At 40.5% G+C, this 16,680-nt stretch overlaps 1 protein-coding gene across 2 annotated transcripts; it reads left to right on the forward strand.

Annotated features, from left to right (window-relative positions):
- Positions 1-297: 297 nt before the first annotated feature.
- On the forward strand, positions 298-13,247 carry LOC117268832 (ras-related protein Rab-35). 2 transcript variants are annotated; one of them, XM_033645541.2, is made up of 7 exons: positions 298-451; positions 3,494-4,440; positions 7,451-7,501; positions 8,145-8,268; positions 8,379-8,503; positions 10,313-10,437; positions 11,300-13,247. In XM_033645541.2, exons 2-7 carry the CDS (start codon positions 4,386-4,388, stop codon positions 11,447-11,449), a joined length of 630 nt encoding a protein of 209 aa, XP_033501432.1. In that variant the 5' UTR covers positions 298-451; positions 3,494-4,385; the 3' UTR covers positions 11,450-13,247. The 2 variants fall into 2 exon arrangements, with proteins under 2 accessions (XP_033501432.1, XP_078017436.1); XM_078161310.1 differs by lacking the exon at positions 298-451 and adding an exon at positions 2,614-2,699.
- Positions 13,248-16,680: the final 3,433 nt, after the last annotated feature.

The raw sequence follows: 16,680 nt of genomic DNA on the forward strand, positions 1-16,680 counted from the left end.
AAGCACGACAATAACAGAAAAGCATACGAGTATGATAAGTAGGCTATATATTTACAGATGCTTAACCAGCTGTAAAACAGTGAGTTTAAGTACATAAATAGTAAAACCATATTTTCGTTAGGTGTGTACTTAGTTTACCTTTTGTTTTGTTATCCTTTATTTTTCTGTAACCTTACATGAAGTAAAAAATATATAGTAGTCTACTACGCCTGATTTCGCACCGTGGGTTTGCACACGGAGGTTACACGGTATAGGTTTTTCCCACGTGTCCTGAACGCAGCATCAGATGATGAGAGTGGGTCATCAGCTGCAGCAGTCAGGTGTGGTCGGCGGGGAGACATTCCGACCGGAGCGGTGATCAAGCGGACTCCGCCGGGACAAAAACAACGTCCTCCACAGATCTATGAACATGACCCAGTGACAGGGCACCAGGTACACCCACGTGACCAAAGTAAGTTTCATTTATGTGTTTATTTGTTTTCTCAAATGTCTGGTTCAAAGTTTCTCCGAGGACTGAGAAGTTTCTGACGTCTTGTCGTCGGGAGTGAGGCAGTGGCAGGCCAGGGTCAGGCCCTCAGACCGTCACTCCGCACTGGATAACAAATCTGGAAGTTTCAAGCTTCTTGGTTTCGTTTCTTCGATACACGTCAAGTAAATTACGAGTTTGAATTTTTCATAAATTTTTATGTTTTCGTTACTACTCCAACTGAAGTCGTTAAAAATAAATGACAATGTTACTTAAAATTAACCGTTACGTTACTACCAACGACGTAACATTAGCTAACGTTATGTTATAACATTCCTGCAGTAACGTTAGCCAAAACTTAGGTAACAATTGAAACAGTTCAACGTCCAGACAAGCCCACATTTGTGATTTTAATGTGTGCCGAATTAAAGAACGTCGTCAAGTTGTTAATCACATATCTATAAAGGTAACACCGAGGCTTAGTGTAGCATCATTAAACGAAATTTCCCAAAAGTAATAGATTTTTGAGTGAAGTTTGGCGTAACGTTCCCTAAAACGTGTCGAGCAATGTAAACTGTTCACACACAAACGTTGCTCTCACTGCTCAGCTACAGCTAGATAAATAAATGTTAATGACATTGCAGCTGCTCCTTTACAAACAAAACGTTATAAACATTAATGTATTTTAGTGTCGACCTTCCGTTAAACCAGTGCGGTTGTGGATGTCTTTCTGTCTTCTGGTTGACCTGTAGCCACTGATTAGTGTCGGTTGTTCATGTACGGAGGATATTAAGCTCAACTTTTCGTAAATAATTTGCTGTAATGTTACTTCTCACAGCTTTGAAACGAATGCCGAATTGAAACACGAATGATGTAAGACTCAACACCGTTTAAAATTGTGTTGTACGACGCTTTTGTCTTTGCTGATACAGCAATCATCATTAAATTGCACGTTTTTCAAACGACGATTAGTGTTCTTGTCTTTGCACGTGAAACATAACGTATTGGTTGTTAGATTAGCTCGTACTAGCAAGTTCTCATGAATTACTCTAAAAGGTAGCGGTAGCCTTTCCTGTTTTCATGGAAAACTGCCCCAACGTTAGCTAGCCAAACTTCCCTATTTAGCTTAGTGACAGTCATGGAAAGGCGATGACAGCCGGACAACCAGTGAGCTTTTGTAGTTGCTACTTAGCTAACCCAGCTAAGTTATAGCAGAGACGGTTTAGAAGACCATCTCTGGTTATAGGACAGGGGTGGATAAAGCAGGATGAGGAAGCTATATTTAGGGACTCAGCTGTTGTTTAAGGAGCAGGGAGGGAGGTAAGGTGGGGCACACACTGCATAGAGCAATAAAAATTAACCGATAATAACAATGGTGGTGGTGAAAGAAGTATTCATATCCTTTACTTAAGTACTAGACTGTACCAGACTGTTAAAATACCCCACTGCAATTTCAAGTCCTGCATTCAAAACCTTACTTGAGTAAAAGTATGTTGGTATTATCAGCAAGTAAAAGTATTTAATGTACAGTAAAATGTTCCCTGTCACCGTATGTGTGATGTTTTTTGATTAATATTACTGCTGCTGTGTCGGATTATACTGCTGCAGATGTTTATGGTTGCTCATTTTAACTTCTTTATATACTGTAGGGTAGTTTAATCCACAGCAATGCATCATATCCTATAAAATCAGCATATGTTTGTAGGGTGGCTGTCCTGTGAGAACCACATCTTTCCAAAAAAATCAACTTTTCATGGTGTCAGAAAAACAGCCCCGTTTTCAGCTTTGTGACAGTGCATTTTACAGCTGATCCAAGAATGTTTTTATGAGTTTATTAGCTTAAGAAGTAGGAGAATTTTGTCAACACATAAAGAAACACTTCATCCCTCCATTTAAAACGCATTCAGCTTCAACTGATGTGGAGATACATTGTTTTCACTGAACAGGAAGGGGATGACAAACTGCAATATCAAGAGTAACTAAAGCCTGAAGTGGATCAAAAAATACTATATTTAGCTGAGTAGAAGTTTAAAATCTTATTACACGGAAATACTGAAGTAAAGTACAGATACCTCAGAATTGTTATTTAAGGTCTACTGTGTAGGATTTCTCATCATCTAGTGCTGAGGTTGCAGACTGCAGCCAACTGAAACTTCTCCTTTGTGCCAAGCATGTAGGAGAACTACGGTGGCTGGCAAGAACAGACATCCTTCAAGCAAAAGAGTTGCGACAGGTGTGACATTTAACAAAGCAGCATTTGCTTCTAGTGTGACATCTAACATACACATTAGCAACACTTTATTAACAATAACAATGGCAAAACAAAGCAATAACAATCATTCACCGTCCCAGTTATATGGTAGCTTATCTTGCCATCTGCTTGGAGGGTGAGGAGCTCTGGGACCTCACTGTATTCTCAGTTTGTCAGCATTTCCGGTTGCTGTTCTTCTTCTTTGAGTTAGCGGCTAACTGCTGCTTGCAACTTTTTAAATCTCCTGATGGTGGGTCGCACACATGACACATCATCAAAACAGCCGTCCTGTCCATGGTCCCATCTTGCAGGTTGTCCCTGTTACAAAGACACTGATTTGGTGCTGTACCTACCTGTTTCCCCCCATTCCACGATTGTCCTTTTTATGAAGAATGGGTGGAATAACAGCAGGACATTCCCGCTGTGAACAGGCAGTGTAAAAGGGGCTACTGTTTGGTTTGTCCTTTCTGGGCTACTGTAATACGATATGGCGGACTCCACAGAAGCGGACCGGCTTAGTACGTAGATATAAATGGCTCATTCTAAGGCAGAGAAAACGCAACAATTCTTTTTTTCATGTGATTGTAAACTCATGAAAACCTAGTCATGAATATCATACCAATGCTGCCAATAAATGCCCCTAATTCCTAGACACTGGACCTTAAAGTACAGTACTCAAGTAAATATACTTAGTGACATTCAACCACTGCACTGTGGTTAGAAGCCTGATTAGTGGTGTTTTTTTAACCTCTTATTATTTTCCTCTCTTTGTTTAGCACCTTTTAAACCTGGGCTAAAGAAGCAAGAAACGAGAACCCTCCTCATGTCATGAAACAGGGAACGGTTGACTTTTAACCCAACCACCAGAGGAACTGAAGTGAAAATAAGGGATCAGCTTAAAGGAACCTCAGCAGATGTAACCACTACTGAACTGGAGTGAAAAAGAGGAACGTCTCAGTTTCTCACTTCTTTTTTCAAAAGGGATGGAGTTAAAGAGTGAGCGGTGGAAGAGTTCAGGGCAGTAACTGGCAATAACTGGATTTATGATAAGCTGTCAAGTCACCCGTCCATTTTGGCTGCCAGAGCAACAACCACAAAATGCCAAATCCCCCTAGCATGGAGACTTGCATGTGTTGCTTCAAGTGTTTCAATAAATAGACCTCTGTGAAGACATTACATTCAATGTGGGACTGTATCCAAAAGAGAAACGAAGGAGAGTCCACACTGCACTGACAGACGTGTGAATGTGTATGTAAAAATCTATGATTCGTCTCGAGTCGGAAATCCCCTGCTGGAGTGTCGTTGGGTGGAACTGGAACTAAGGTGGAACCGCGCGGCAGCTCTCGGCCATCAAGCATGAATCATAGATGCAGAAATCTCCAGAAACACTTCATTTTCTGCTGCCTGCTGCTTTCACTGTGAATCCAAAGAGAATGATGTGAACATCTGAACTTAAACTCAGAGGATAAACCACAACTTAAAAGTGCAGAGATTCAACTGGAATGTGCTCTTATATGCACGGGGATGCCTGCAATTTTGGGAGAAACTCTTGTGCCACTATGAGCTTGTAGCATTAGGAGGAAAAACAAACAAAACAAGGGAAATTAGGAATATTACCTTCTCCTATGAAACTGATTTTACTTGGAAAAACAGTAAGAGGCCTCCTGGATGGCGGGGAAGGACTACAATCATCTCTTTAAGCTGCTCATCATTGGAGACTCCAGTTAGTGCATCAGTTCATATTAGATTAATCTGAAGTCAAAGCACGTTGTTTATGGAGTCCCAGAAGTCACAAATTGCATTAATAGGAGACCTGCAAGTGAATATATGATGGAAGACTAAAAATGCAACATTATATTAACTGCTCTTTATCAGCTGGTAACAATACTGGGGAACCTAGTTACAAAGAAGCAAAGTAGACTTTTATTGAAATTAAATTATCAAGAACATGAGCTGTTTGCTTCTTTAAAGCATGTTTCTCACTAGTTTGCATTAAAATGAAAAGTGCTAGTTAAACTTTGCCCAAACCTCCACAGTGTTCATACACAAAAGAAACAAAACACATCCTTTTTCAGAGCAGACATTTTGACTTTTTACAGTAGGTCGTGCACAGGTTTTACTTGTGTTTGCCAAGTCGGAATAGTGTTGTTAACGTGTCACACAATGGACCACTGGTTCGATACTCCTATTATCGGTGTTGTGTATGCGTGTTCTGCTGATTTTCACATTTGAGGGTAATTAATCCTGTCTGGTATTATTATTATTATTATTATTATTATTATTATTATTATTATTATTATTAATAGGGACTGTTGGTATGGAAAGTAAGCAAAATATGATGTATCAGCAACCAAATCTAGGTTTACTACAGTAACTATGCCATTCACTGACAGCTCTCTTAAGCTTCATTACTACTGCAAGTCACAAACTGCATGTCTGACTGCGTGTACTCTAAAATGAAGAAATGTCCCACAGTGGTTCAGATCAGTGTCAAACCACCTACTGGTTCACTTTCAATATTAAGCAGTAAACTGCTTCAGATTTCAAAGCGGTGACGATTTTGTTTTAAGCAAGTTTCAAATTGCAGAAACCTAAAACTAGCCTCAAAGTGGATATCATTACTATGGCATATAAAACAAGCCTCTGAGCTTTGAAATGAGACATAGTCACTACTGTTCTCTCTGGAAGTGAGTTGGCCTTGTCTGAAGGTGTTTTAAATTTTATTAATTCTGACTTTCTTTTTGATATATATTGTTTTTTCTAAATTCTGGCACTGATTCTTGTCATTAGTATAAATAGTCACCTGGATACACTTTTGAGCATTCCTTTCGTTTGTAACAACCAGTAAGCAGTGGTGTGGATGGACGCTCAAGAGCTCCAAAATTAACCTATGCAGAGATTTTTTAACAAACTTACAGTTCTCAGAGTGCTTGATGTGGTCCCTTTTTTCTACTTTATTCCCTACCCATAATGTGAACGGAAGCATTCAGTTGCATGAAATGCCACCAGCCACCACAGGTGTGTGATATTGTCATACTTTTTGGTGTCGTCTCTGCATGGTGTACTGCCAACTCTGTAAGATGCTGCACTCAATTTCACCACCCCACAAACTATATGGAATGTAGCTGCTGCAGTAGTGTGTCAGTCACATATCACATTAGATGGAAAAACGCTTGCTTTGATTGGCTGCAAATAAAATCATACAAATAGTTATTACAAGCTGATACAACGTCGCAACAGCTGGTATTAGCCATTAACCTTGTGAGTGGTTAGCAAAATGCATTCATGAAACTTTACAGGTGTGTGGCTGACATCAAAATGAAGGCCAGGTTGAAAAAACAGTGAGGTCCGAGTAAAGGTGCCGGAATTAGGGTCTAGCAAGAACAGAAGGGGCCACTGGTCCTTCAGCTTTACCCCTGGCTAACATTCGCTTTAAGATCTCTTTATTGCAGCTGGAGTTATCCCATTGCAAGATGGTCTCTAGTTTTATTCTAGATCTGGGCACAAAAGGCATTGAATGCAGGTATTGTTTGACTGCAGACGTTTCGATACTACTTGGCACAGGTTTAGTTTGGTCGATTCCTTAAAAGCATTGAAAACTGATACCCACCCCACTCATACCTTTGGAGATGATTCCAAGTCAAAACTGGTTCTTATTACTCCACCCTGTTTATGGCCTTGCTTTACTTTTGACTTGTGAGGATTCATTTATGTGTAGGTGAATTCGGAGTGATAATATCATCAGGGTTTTATGTTCCTATAGTGAAACATTTTAGAAAAGTTTTCTAGAAGAGTATATCCTGAAATGTTTTCCAGTAGTTCCTGGTTTCAGTTTTATTGTTAGAAAAAAAATACAGCTCCACGTGTTTGACTTTTGAGCTGTCAGGACAAATTTTCTGCCTGTTTAAAGCCTTCAGTGTCATTCATGAACAGATAGTTGGAGGGTTACAGGTTTCAGTTTCTGATAATGGTTCCCACATGCTTTGTCTGTGAACTGGCTTAACTGGGATTGCTTAGTTGTTTTTTAACATTAAACATTATTAACCATTATTTACTGGTGTATTAAAAAATACTTGGCTCAACAGGCAGCCTGTTAGTGGCATTTAATGCTTCTGGGACTCCATCGTAATATGGATCAAATTATCAGTATTGTGATAGATCATGATATTTCAGTGCGATGTGATTTTGATTGCACCACTTTTTGTTGCATTGCAGAGCAGTTTTCCTCTTCACCTGCTGACATTCAGCTGTTCTATGCTTTTAGACTTTTTTCCTCTTCAGTAGCACAGATATTACAGTAGATTAAAATTAACTGACTGATTTTGTGGGTAAAATATTGTAATAGTTACATTGTAACTTCTGAGCCTACTGCTGCTTCATTCTGGTTTGTCGAGTCTCTGTTGAACAAGTTGCCACTGGTTCTCGCAGGGCAATTTTCAGCAGATCATTAAGGGAAGGGTTTTTTCAGGATAGTCTCTTTTTAGTCACACATTTGAAGCTCATTTGTCTCCAGTATGAGTTCAACCTTTGCCCTTATTTCTTGCATTGTTTCACTTTTGTTATCCTGCCCTTCCTGCATATTTTATGACATTACTGGAAGGAGGCAGTCACTCAGGACTTTCTGATAGTAAACTTACAGTAGATATGCTGCACACTGTTCCTGAATGGTCACATTCATTCCTTCTGAGTTATTTACTTGCTAATCTTGTCCCTCTGATCTGTCTCTATCTCAGATGTGGGGAAAAGCAGCCTTCTGCTCCGCTTTGCAGACAACTCCTTCTCTGGTGAGTTACCACAGTTTGCTGCAAGTCAGGTGACAGTTAACACCTCAGTACAAGGGCTCATATTTATTAGTAGCAAATCGGTCCTAATAGAACAAAAACCCCAGAGTGATAGGCTCTTCTCTTAGGCAGAGAAGTAAAAGCATTTTATCAAGTCAAGTCATCTTATCTCCCTCAGGGTTAAGCAGAGCTGCCCTAACCTGTTTAGACAACATGCAGCCTTTTTGGGAAAGGGTGGGCATATACTGTAGAGCAGAACCTTTTATTTAGAGTGGCTTCCTAAAATATATCGATTTGATTAAAATATCTGACAGACAAAACTATGTCCAAAGTTATCTCTTGCAATTTACACGTAAAACTACTGCATACCACGTAGATGTTTACAATTATGGCCCCTAAAATAAACTGCAAAAATAAAACCCAGGGTGTAAAAACAGAAAATAAATTCTCTTACATTTCTGTGCCTCCTAGATGCAGCTATAAGATGGTGCCCAGTTTGTCTGAATCTTAATGTGACCTTAAATATTGATGCTAGTATCTGCTCTCTTCGTAATGAGGCATAAAAATCATGTGTCTGCACATAGATACAGTACAAGGTGTCTCTGCTGTCTGTCTTTCTGATTTTTGATGGTCTGCTCATCTGCAGGTAGCTACATCACCACCATCGGTGTGGACTTTAAGATCCGAACAGTTGACATCGATGGAGAGCGGGTTAAACTGCAGATCTGGGACACAGCGGGGCAGGAGAGATTTAGAACCATCACATCTACGTAATCACCTCTAGACTAAATCTGGCTTTATGTTCAGGAATTTTCCTCACTATCATTGTAGCCCTGTGGCATGTCACTTGATTAATACTGCTCCGTCCTTCTTTCTTCAGCTACTACAGAAACACCCACGGTGTCATTATTGTTTACGACGTGACAAATCCAGAGTCATTTGTAAATGTTAAGAGGTGGTTAAATGAAATCTCCCAGAACTGTGACAACGTCTGCAAGATCCTGGGTGAGTCAGCTGTCTTACTGTGAGTTTTAAAGAATCTTATTTTCATGTTATCTACATGGTGTTGTTAGAAGTTCAGGCAGTGTGGCAGCTCTGGAGCAGTGACCTTTTATGACCCAGGAACTAAGAGTAGAACAAGGTTTCTCTGCTTGAAATAAAATGAGTAGAATAGTCCCTGGAAAAGTTCCAGCTGATGAAAAAGGGCCTCCTATGAGTTCTGTAAATGTCTAAAATGTAAGTCAGGAATTTCATCTTGTTTTATTTTAATCAAAGAAATGCTATTATACCCAAGTGAAGTGCAAAAGTATGACACTTTAAAAGGAAAGTTCACCCCAACATCCAAAATACATATTTTTCTTCTTTCCAGTAGTGCTATTTATTAATTCAGATTTTTTTTGGTGTGAGTTGCGGAGTGTTGGAAATATTGGCCATAGAGATGTATGCCTAATCTCAAATATAATATAACTAGATGGCACTTGGCTTGTGATGGTCAAAGCACAAAAATAAATAAATAAATAAAAACTCAACAGCATTGTCTCTTTCCAGAAATCATGACCCGATCACTTAAGATAATCCACAGACCTTGTTGTGAGCAGTTTCATGTAGGAGCTTTTTTTTTCTTTTTTTTTCTTTTCCATCAAACTACACCCGCCAAACGTATCACTGCAGAAAAGGAAGTGTGCATCTACTGCTAGCTCACCTAGCACCTCGCAGCTAGCTAACATAACAGCTCAGTTGAGAAGGACGTCATTAATGTATCCCTGCAGTCTCTCTCTGGCAATGCTACCTGGCTGTTTACAGTCCTCTAATGTTGTCCTTACCACTCACATGCCCTATTGAGACCTGGACAATGACCTTGACACATCACTGTTCACACCAGTGCCTATCATGCGTCTCCAGCTGACCACTTGGGTTCAGATTTTGTTACTGCCCCGTGGACAGTTAAGTCCACACTTTTGCTAGCTTCTCTGTAGCGTGCTCGCTAGTCACGTTAGCAATTGTGTCAGTACAGCTGGAGCTATTGCTGTCAGCAGAATTAAACGCGTCTCCTTCCATAGGGCAAAATGATGGATGGCCATGCAACATGTCATCCAACGTAAAATTGGTAAGTTACAGAGCTTTTAGCGCACTGTCACGGAAATAGCCACCATGTCCTGCACTGATGATGTAGTCCTTGTGGGAGACGCATCAGGACACATTAGTTTTTACACTCCTTGGCTAGTGGTTTGAGTGATCAGATCACAGTGTGTCTTTGTGGTAATTTACACTTGTGTTCAGCACTTTCCACTTGTGATTGGATCACCCAAATGGCACGTTATTAACAGGTCTAAACAGGACCACAATCAGTCTGTTTGCCAGCTCAGCTGCCTGTTTCACGAGTAGAGACTGACCTCTGGTGGTGCCTTTTATGCACTACATAAAATGTATACTCAGTATAGCCTGTTCATCTCTATATACATTTAATAGAGATTATAGATTAGAGAGTATAGATTAGTGTATTTTAGAAAGTATTGAAAATCATACCATCAGGATTCTAAATATTCTGGTATACCGTGATACCTCCCAAGCCTACAATCTAGATTGATAAATAGCACCAAAAATACGAGGAACAACATGAATTATGGATTTTTTGGTGAACTGTCCCTTTAATGAGTTTAACAGAATGTTTACACAGTAAATACTTAATAGGATCTTTTCATAGTTGATTTTACTCTTTTCATGCAATTTGAAAATAATAAAAAGTTGAAATTATTCCAATCCTGAAAGAAAGAGAGTAGAAATAAAGATAAGTTTTCTTGCTCACTGTCTTAGTGGGAAACAAAAATGATGACCCTGCCAGAAAACAGGTGGATACCCAGGATGCTATGCGTTTTGGGGAGTCGGTGGGAGTTCGGGTGTTCGAGACCAGTGCCAAAGAGAACATAAACGTAGAAGAGGTAATTTTAATATTATTTCATAAAAATGGACTCTGCATTGTATTTTATATTTCTTATACGCATGGTTGGCATTCTGTTGATCTGGCAAATGTACTGCAGCACATTTGCACCTTTAAATTCATGTTTTCCTTTTATAAAATTTTAAGGTTGCAACTAATGATAATTCTTATTACAGATTAATCTGCAGATTATTCTCATATTAGTGAAATGCCCCTCACATTTTCAAAAGCCCAAACTGACATATTCAGATTGCTTGTTTTGTTGAATCAAAAGTCCAACCCCCCCCAAAATGTTCACTTTGCTGACATGAAAGACTAAAAAAACCACATAGCAAATGTTCATATTTGAGATGTAATTTTTGGCTTTTCATCTCAAAAAATTAACCAAACAAGTAGTTTAGTTTCATATTAAAGGTGCAGTCAGCCATTCTAATCTAGTACACCTTTTATCAAATTCAGCAAATAGCTCCTCATAGTCAGTTAGCTTTCTGTTCTGTGTGTGTGCTGAAAAATTAAAAATTTGATGTTCATACTCAGCCATTACTCTGTAAATGGAAACAAAGTCGCTTGGACCAACCTACACAACACTGCATCAGCCAGTCAGCATCAGGGGGCGTTTGTGCTCATGTATAGACCAGAGGAAAGGCCATGTATGTAAGAGAAAAGCAGTAGGAGCAAGAGGGATGGTCAAGCTGGCACATGCTAATGCACTGAACTCCACAACGCATTGTCAACAGTCTTCCTCCAGAATTGCCGACTCCACCTTTAATGTTCTGTCAATTGACAAATCAATGAATCCACCAATTGTTGCAATATTTTCCAGTAACTTTGAAGACTTAGTGTTGTTCTGTTGCTTTGTTCAGATGTTCATGGCCTTTACCCACATGGTGCTGTGGGCCAAGAAGCAGAGCCAGAACAGAGCCGAGAGGGAACGAGAGCGAGAGAAGGACACTGTCAACATCAACGCCCAGAGAGACCGAGACCGAAGAAAGAGAGGGAAGAAATGCTGCTGAGCCCCAAACAGACGCCACAGCCACTCATCGCTCATCGCTTACACAAAAAGCATTTAAACAAGATTGGGAAAACGTGCCTTAGGAAATAAAAGTGTTCTGTGTTTCAAACTGCAGATCTGAATGTTTGAAACTATGCCGTTCACTATTTACTATGCTAGGTTACAAACCAACAGGCTGCAGGTTGTTCAGGTCGGTTGTGAATGGAATAGAGGCAAAAGGATTTACAGTCTGTTAGCACTGACTGTGTTCAGCAGCTTTGAGGTTATGTAAGTTAAAGATCAAGGATCATTCTTGTTTTTTTTAGTTTTTAAGCCCATTTAACTACAAAGCAGATTTGCTGTAGTGTTTAAGAGTTTGGCTTCTCTGGCAGTGGGGCCTCATGATGGAGAGGTTGGTTGTTCCCTCCAAGACATCTCTGCAGCTAACTGCCCAGATCACCATGAAAATGCCTGTTATTCATGGTCCCCATAAGATGAATTAGTGTGCAAACACAAGAAATCTGTCACCATTGAAATTACAACACAGACACATACACTTTTGGTTTTTATTCATGCTCTTTTAGCCCAACTAGCTACTATAAGGCTCTAATAATGGCTAAATATTGGTGTGTTTGTTACAGGGGTGCAACTAATAGTTGTTTTTATCATCTTTGAACTGGCTGACTATTTTCTTGATTAATAATTTTGTCCATAAAGCATCAGTGAAAAATGTCCATCACAATTTCCAGGAAGCCAAGGTGATGCCATTAGATGTCTCTCTCTTTCTTTCTTTCTTTCTTTTTTTTTTTTATCATACATGCAGTCCAAAACTCAGACATTTGGTTCAAGACATTTCAACCAGTGTTATGTCTATATTCATGCTTGCCTGAGGATGCATCCTAATAGTTTTGGCTATCTCCAACCTTTCTTTGCTGCCAACATTAAACTTTCAAATTGAACACAAGATATCTTAAAATTTATTGGGCAGATGAATTTGAATTTAGTGAGCTGCTTCTTCCATAGAGGATGAACCTCGGGACCCTGCCATTCTCGGGGCAAACTTCAGATTTTTAGCCTGTCTGTATTGTATTTGTACTGTGGTATGGGATGAACTCCATGACATGTAGGGCCCACTGTCTTGTAAAAAAAAAAAGTGTTTTCCCCCATCCAGGCAGCCACCAGTTTTAGCTTAAACATGAGATCCTGCTTAAGGCAATCCATCACAGAACTTCATGCAAAATTGAAAAGTCTGCACTTTTTCCACAAACTAGTATCATAACAGAGCAGATATGATGTAAAGTAACTCAAGTTTCGAGACACTGCAAAATGAGTTTAGTATTGTAGTGATAGAAATAGAATACAACTGCTGCCTGAAAGGCTGATAAAAACAAAAATCTGCTTTGAAATATAGTGGTGAGGTATAAAGTGTATGTGATTGTGGTGAGTGAGCTAAAACATGCAAAAAAATCTGTTATGGTCCTCTGACTTTGCACTAGTGAACCACTGTTATGTGCCGATGTTAGTAATTTTGTTCTTTTTTTTATACAGTTAACGCATTTTACCACTGAAAGGGAACTGGTCGCAGTTGTTACTAAATTGTAACCTTGACACACTAACTGGTGTGGTGAGTGCAGTCCAATGTATGTATGCCTTATTACAGTTAAAATGAGGCCAGTAACAATTCAAGATACAAAATGTGTGTAACCTCAACACAGTACATACCCAAAATGTTCAAGTCATGAGTATGTTGTTGTTTTTTTAATATAAATCTCTGTTGCCTAGCAAATGTGTTCAAATCCAAATAAAGCAATAAATCAAGACTCACTGTTTGTATTATTGTTTGAAGTGGGACTGATAAGGCAGGGCCCCAATGAGAAGGGGGGGTGGGGTAGTTGAAAAGCCTGGAATGAAAAGTTTAGAGAGTTTTTTTTGGTTTATATTGTTACTTTGTTTTTTTTAATTTTAAAACTTGATCGGAAAAAAATTGTGGAAGCGCTTTGAGGCCCCTCTCACCCCTCAAAGGCACAAAATCTTAAGCTCTTAAGCTTGATCTTAAGCTTGTTAAGGGCAATAGTTTGTTCACAATCATCATTTGGAAAGGCCAGGTGATGCAAATTTCACAGCTTTATAATTACTCTGACCCCTGAAACCTTGTTCCAACAAACAGCAGCCATTGGGCTCCTCTAAACAGTGGCCTAGCACTCTGAAAACTAAAATAACTGATGCCCACAAAGCAGGAGAAGGCTATAAGAAGATAGCAAAGTGTTTTCAGGTAGCTGTTTCATCAATTCATAATGTAATTAAGAAATGGCAGTTAGCAGGAACTGTGAAGGTCAGGTTGAGGTCTGGATGGCCAAGACAACCTTAAGAGAGAGTTGCTCATGAGACTGCCAGAAAGGCAAATCAAAACCCCTGTTTGACATTAAAAGACCTCCATTCCATCCATTTTCATCCGCTTATCTGGGGCCGGGTTGCAGGGGCAGCAGGCCGAGCAAAGCACCCCAGACATCCCTCTCCCCAGCAATGCTTTCCAGCTCCTTCTGGGGGAACCCAAGGCATTCCCAGGCCAGATGAGATATGTAATCCCTCCAGCTTGTTCTGGGTCTGCCCCGGGGCCTCCTACCAGTGGGACGTGCCCGGGACACCTCCAGCAGGAGACGCCCAGGAGGCATCATGATCAGATCAGCCCAAACTATCTCAACTGACCCCTTTCAACGTGAAGGAGCAGTGGCTCTACTCCGAGCTCCTTCTAGATGTCCGAGCTCCTCACCCTATCTCTAAGGGTGATCCCAACCACCCCACGGAGGAAACTCATTTCCACCATTTATATCTGCGATCTCATTCTTACGGTCACTACCCAGAGCTCATGACCACAGGTGAGGGTTGGGACATAGATGGACAAGTAAATTGAAAGCTTCGCCTTCCAGGTCAACTCCCTCCTCACAACTACAGACTGGCACAGCGCCTCCATTACTGCAGAAGTTGCACCAAACCGCTGATCCATCTCACGCTCCATTCTACCCTCATTTGTGAACAAGACCCTGAACGTCACTGAAAAGGTGTGTCAGCCAAGACAGCCCAACAGTGTCCAGAGCCTTCAGCATCTCAGGACGAATCTCATCCACACTCGGCGCCTTGCCACTTGGGAGCTTTTTAACTACCTCAGCAACCTCTGCCAGGGATATGGGCAAGAGTTCCCTCGAGTCTTCAGGCTCTGTCTCATTCACAGTGGACGTGATGGCCGGGTTCAGGAGGTCCTCAAAGTGCTCCTTCCACCGCTCGACGATGTCCCCAGTTGGGGGCATCTAACTGTCTGCCAGAAAAGAAAAGACCTGCAGAAAGATTAAGCAGACTCTGAAGTGGTGGTGCACTGTTGGATTGTGCAACGAGACCTGTACAAAGATGATCTTCAGGGAAGAGTCATCAGGATGCACCTGGTGGCTTAGTGGGTAGAGCAGGCATACTGTATACAAATACAATGTCCCTGCTGCAGCGGCTGCAGGTTTGTGGCCTGTGGCCCTTTGTTGCCTGTCACCCCCCCCCCCCCCCCCCCCTCTCTCTCTCTCTCCCCTCAGAAGTTTGCAAAGGAACATCTAATTAATCCTTGTGCTTTCTGGAAACAAGTCCTGTGGACTGATTAAGTTAGGGTTAGGGTGTCATATTAGCTTAGCTCATATTAGCTCATATTAAACATGAGGTTGTTTCGATCATGCTTTGGGCTTGTGTTGCAGCCAATAGCACAGGGAACATTTCACAGGTAGAGGGAAGAATGGCTTCAGTTCTGATCTAACTGCACAAGTTTCAGTTTCAGTTTCAGCAAATTTTGGAAGCAATTATCACACCATCTGTAGAAAAGCTGAAGATGAAGAGAGGCTGGGTTCTACAACAGGACAATGGTCATAAACACACTTGAAATCCACTATGGACTCAAGAGGAGCAAGCTGAAGGTTTTGCCTTGGCCTGCACAGTCACCCGACATAAACATAATTTAAAATCTGTGGATAGACCTCAAAAGAGCAGTGCATACAAGACAGCCCAAGAATCTCAACGAACTAGAAGCCTTTTGGTAGGAAGGATTGGTGAAAATCCCTGAAACAAGAACTGAAAGACTCTTAGCAGGCTACCAAAAATGTTAAAAAGCTGTGATACTTGCCAAACAGGGCGCTATGAAGTACTGACCATGCAGGATACTTGAACCTTTGCTTCAGGCCCTTTTCCTTTTTGTTATTTTGACAATGATGATGCGTCTCTGAGGTTCCTGTCCCAGCTGCTAGAGATCAGGAGGAAGTTTGTCCGGACTGGGGATGACCTGGAGATGCCAGTGATGAAGAATGCTCAGGTGTCTCGCCACACAGCTGGTAATGCTGAGCAGGCAAGTCACCCTGCTGCTCGCCATGCAATATGGCAAGCGGTTTTAACACAGGTAGACTCAATATGTATTGTAGATATCCATAATTAAATTCTTCCTAATCAAAATGAACATTTTAGATATCCACAATGTCATTTTCCCATCTACAACTGTCATCCATAATGACATTCTTCCTGGGACAAATGGCATCACTTTTGCCATTAATGTATTTTGGGCTTTTAACAACATCATTTTAGATTGCCAGAATGAACATTCTAATTGAGAGTGGATGTCACAGTTACGTCACAGCAATTGCATGCGCATACTGGTGGCAGAAAAACAGTGGACATCGGAGAGAAACAGTTGACATACCGGAATAAAAATGTCTTCTTGTGCTGTTGGATGTCAGAACAGGAATACAGATTAAGACAACTTTCTTTCTTTTTTTTTCTTTTTTTTTTTTTTTATAAAAAAACAACAACAAAACATCGCAGTAATAGCAAATAAAGTTTTATCTCCAGTTAATTATAATCTCTATATTCAGGCTATAATCGCTGCTGGATGCTCAGAAGAGGAATGTATGTTGGGTTACATTAAAGAGGATTACTGATGTGGTGAAAAATTCATCATCATTAGGAATTGTAAAAACTCACATTTGTTAAGCATGGATTTGGATTTTAGAAAGGACAGCACAAGAAAACATGTTGTCTGTTTAGATTAATAATTGGACAATGGATTATGGTTTATTTCTAGCTGTCAGCAATCAGCCAAAGGTAGCACGCTAGCTACATTAGCTACATTGCTAATGTTTGGGTGCCTTTCACTTTCCCTGCCTGGATGCAGATGGGAACTGATCTAACTGCACACTATAGGCTTTCTTGCGTTGGCCTCTCTAAAGTGAGCAG

Source organism: Epinephelus lanceolatus, chromosome 18 (assembly GCF_041903045.1).
Source record: "Epinephelus lanceolatus isolate andai-2023 chromosome 18, ASM4190304v1, whole genome shotgun sequence".
In the NCBI taxonomy this organism is placed as follows: Eukaryota; Metazoa; Chordata; class Actinopteri; order Perciformes; family Serranidae; genus Epinephelus; species Epinephelus lanceolatus.

What these genes read in the sequence shown, in the direction of transcription:
- LOC117268832 (XM_033645541.2), top strand. Translation starts at nt 4,386, where the DNA reads ATGGCGGGGAAGGACTACAATCATCTCTTTAAGCTGCTCATCATTGGA. An exon ending in TTTAGAACCATCACATCTAC is followed by an intron (nt 8,269 to 8,378) that starts GTAATCACCTCT and finishes TTCTTTCTTCAG; the next exon opens with CTACTACAGAAACACCCACG. An exon ending in AGAACATAAACGTAGAAGAG is followed by an intron (nt 10,438 to 11,299) that starts GTAATTTTAATA and finishes TGCTTTGTTCAG; the next exon opens with ATGTTCATGGCCTTTACCCA.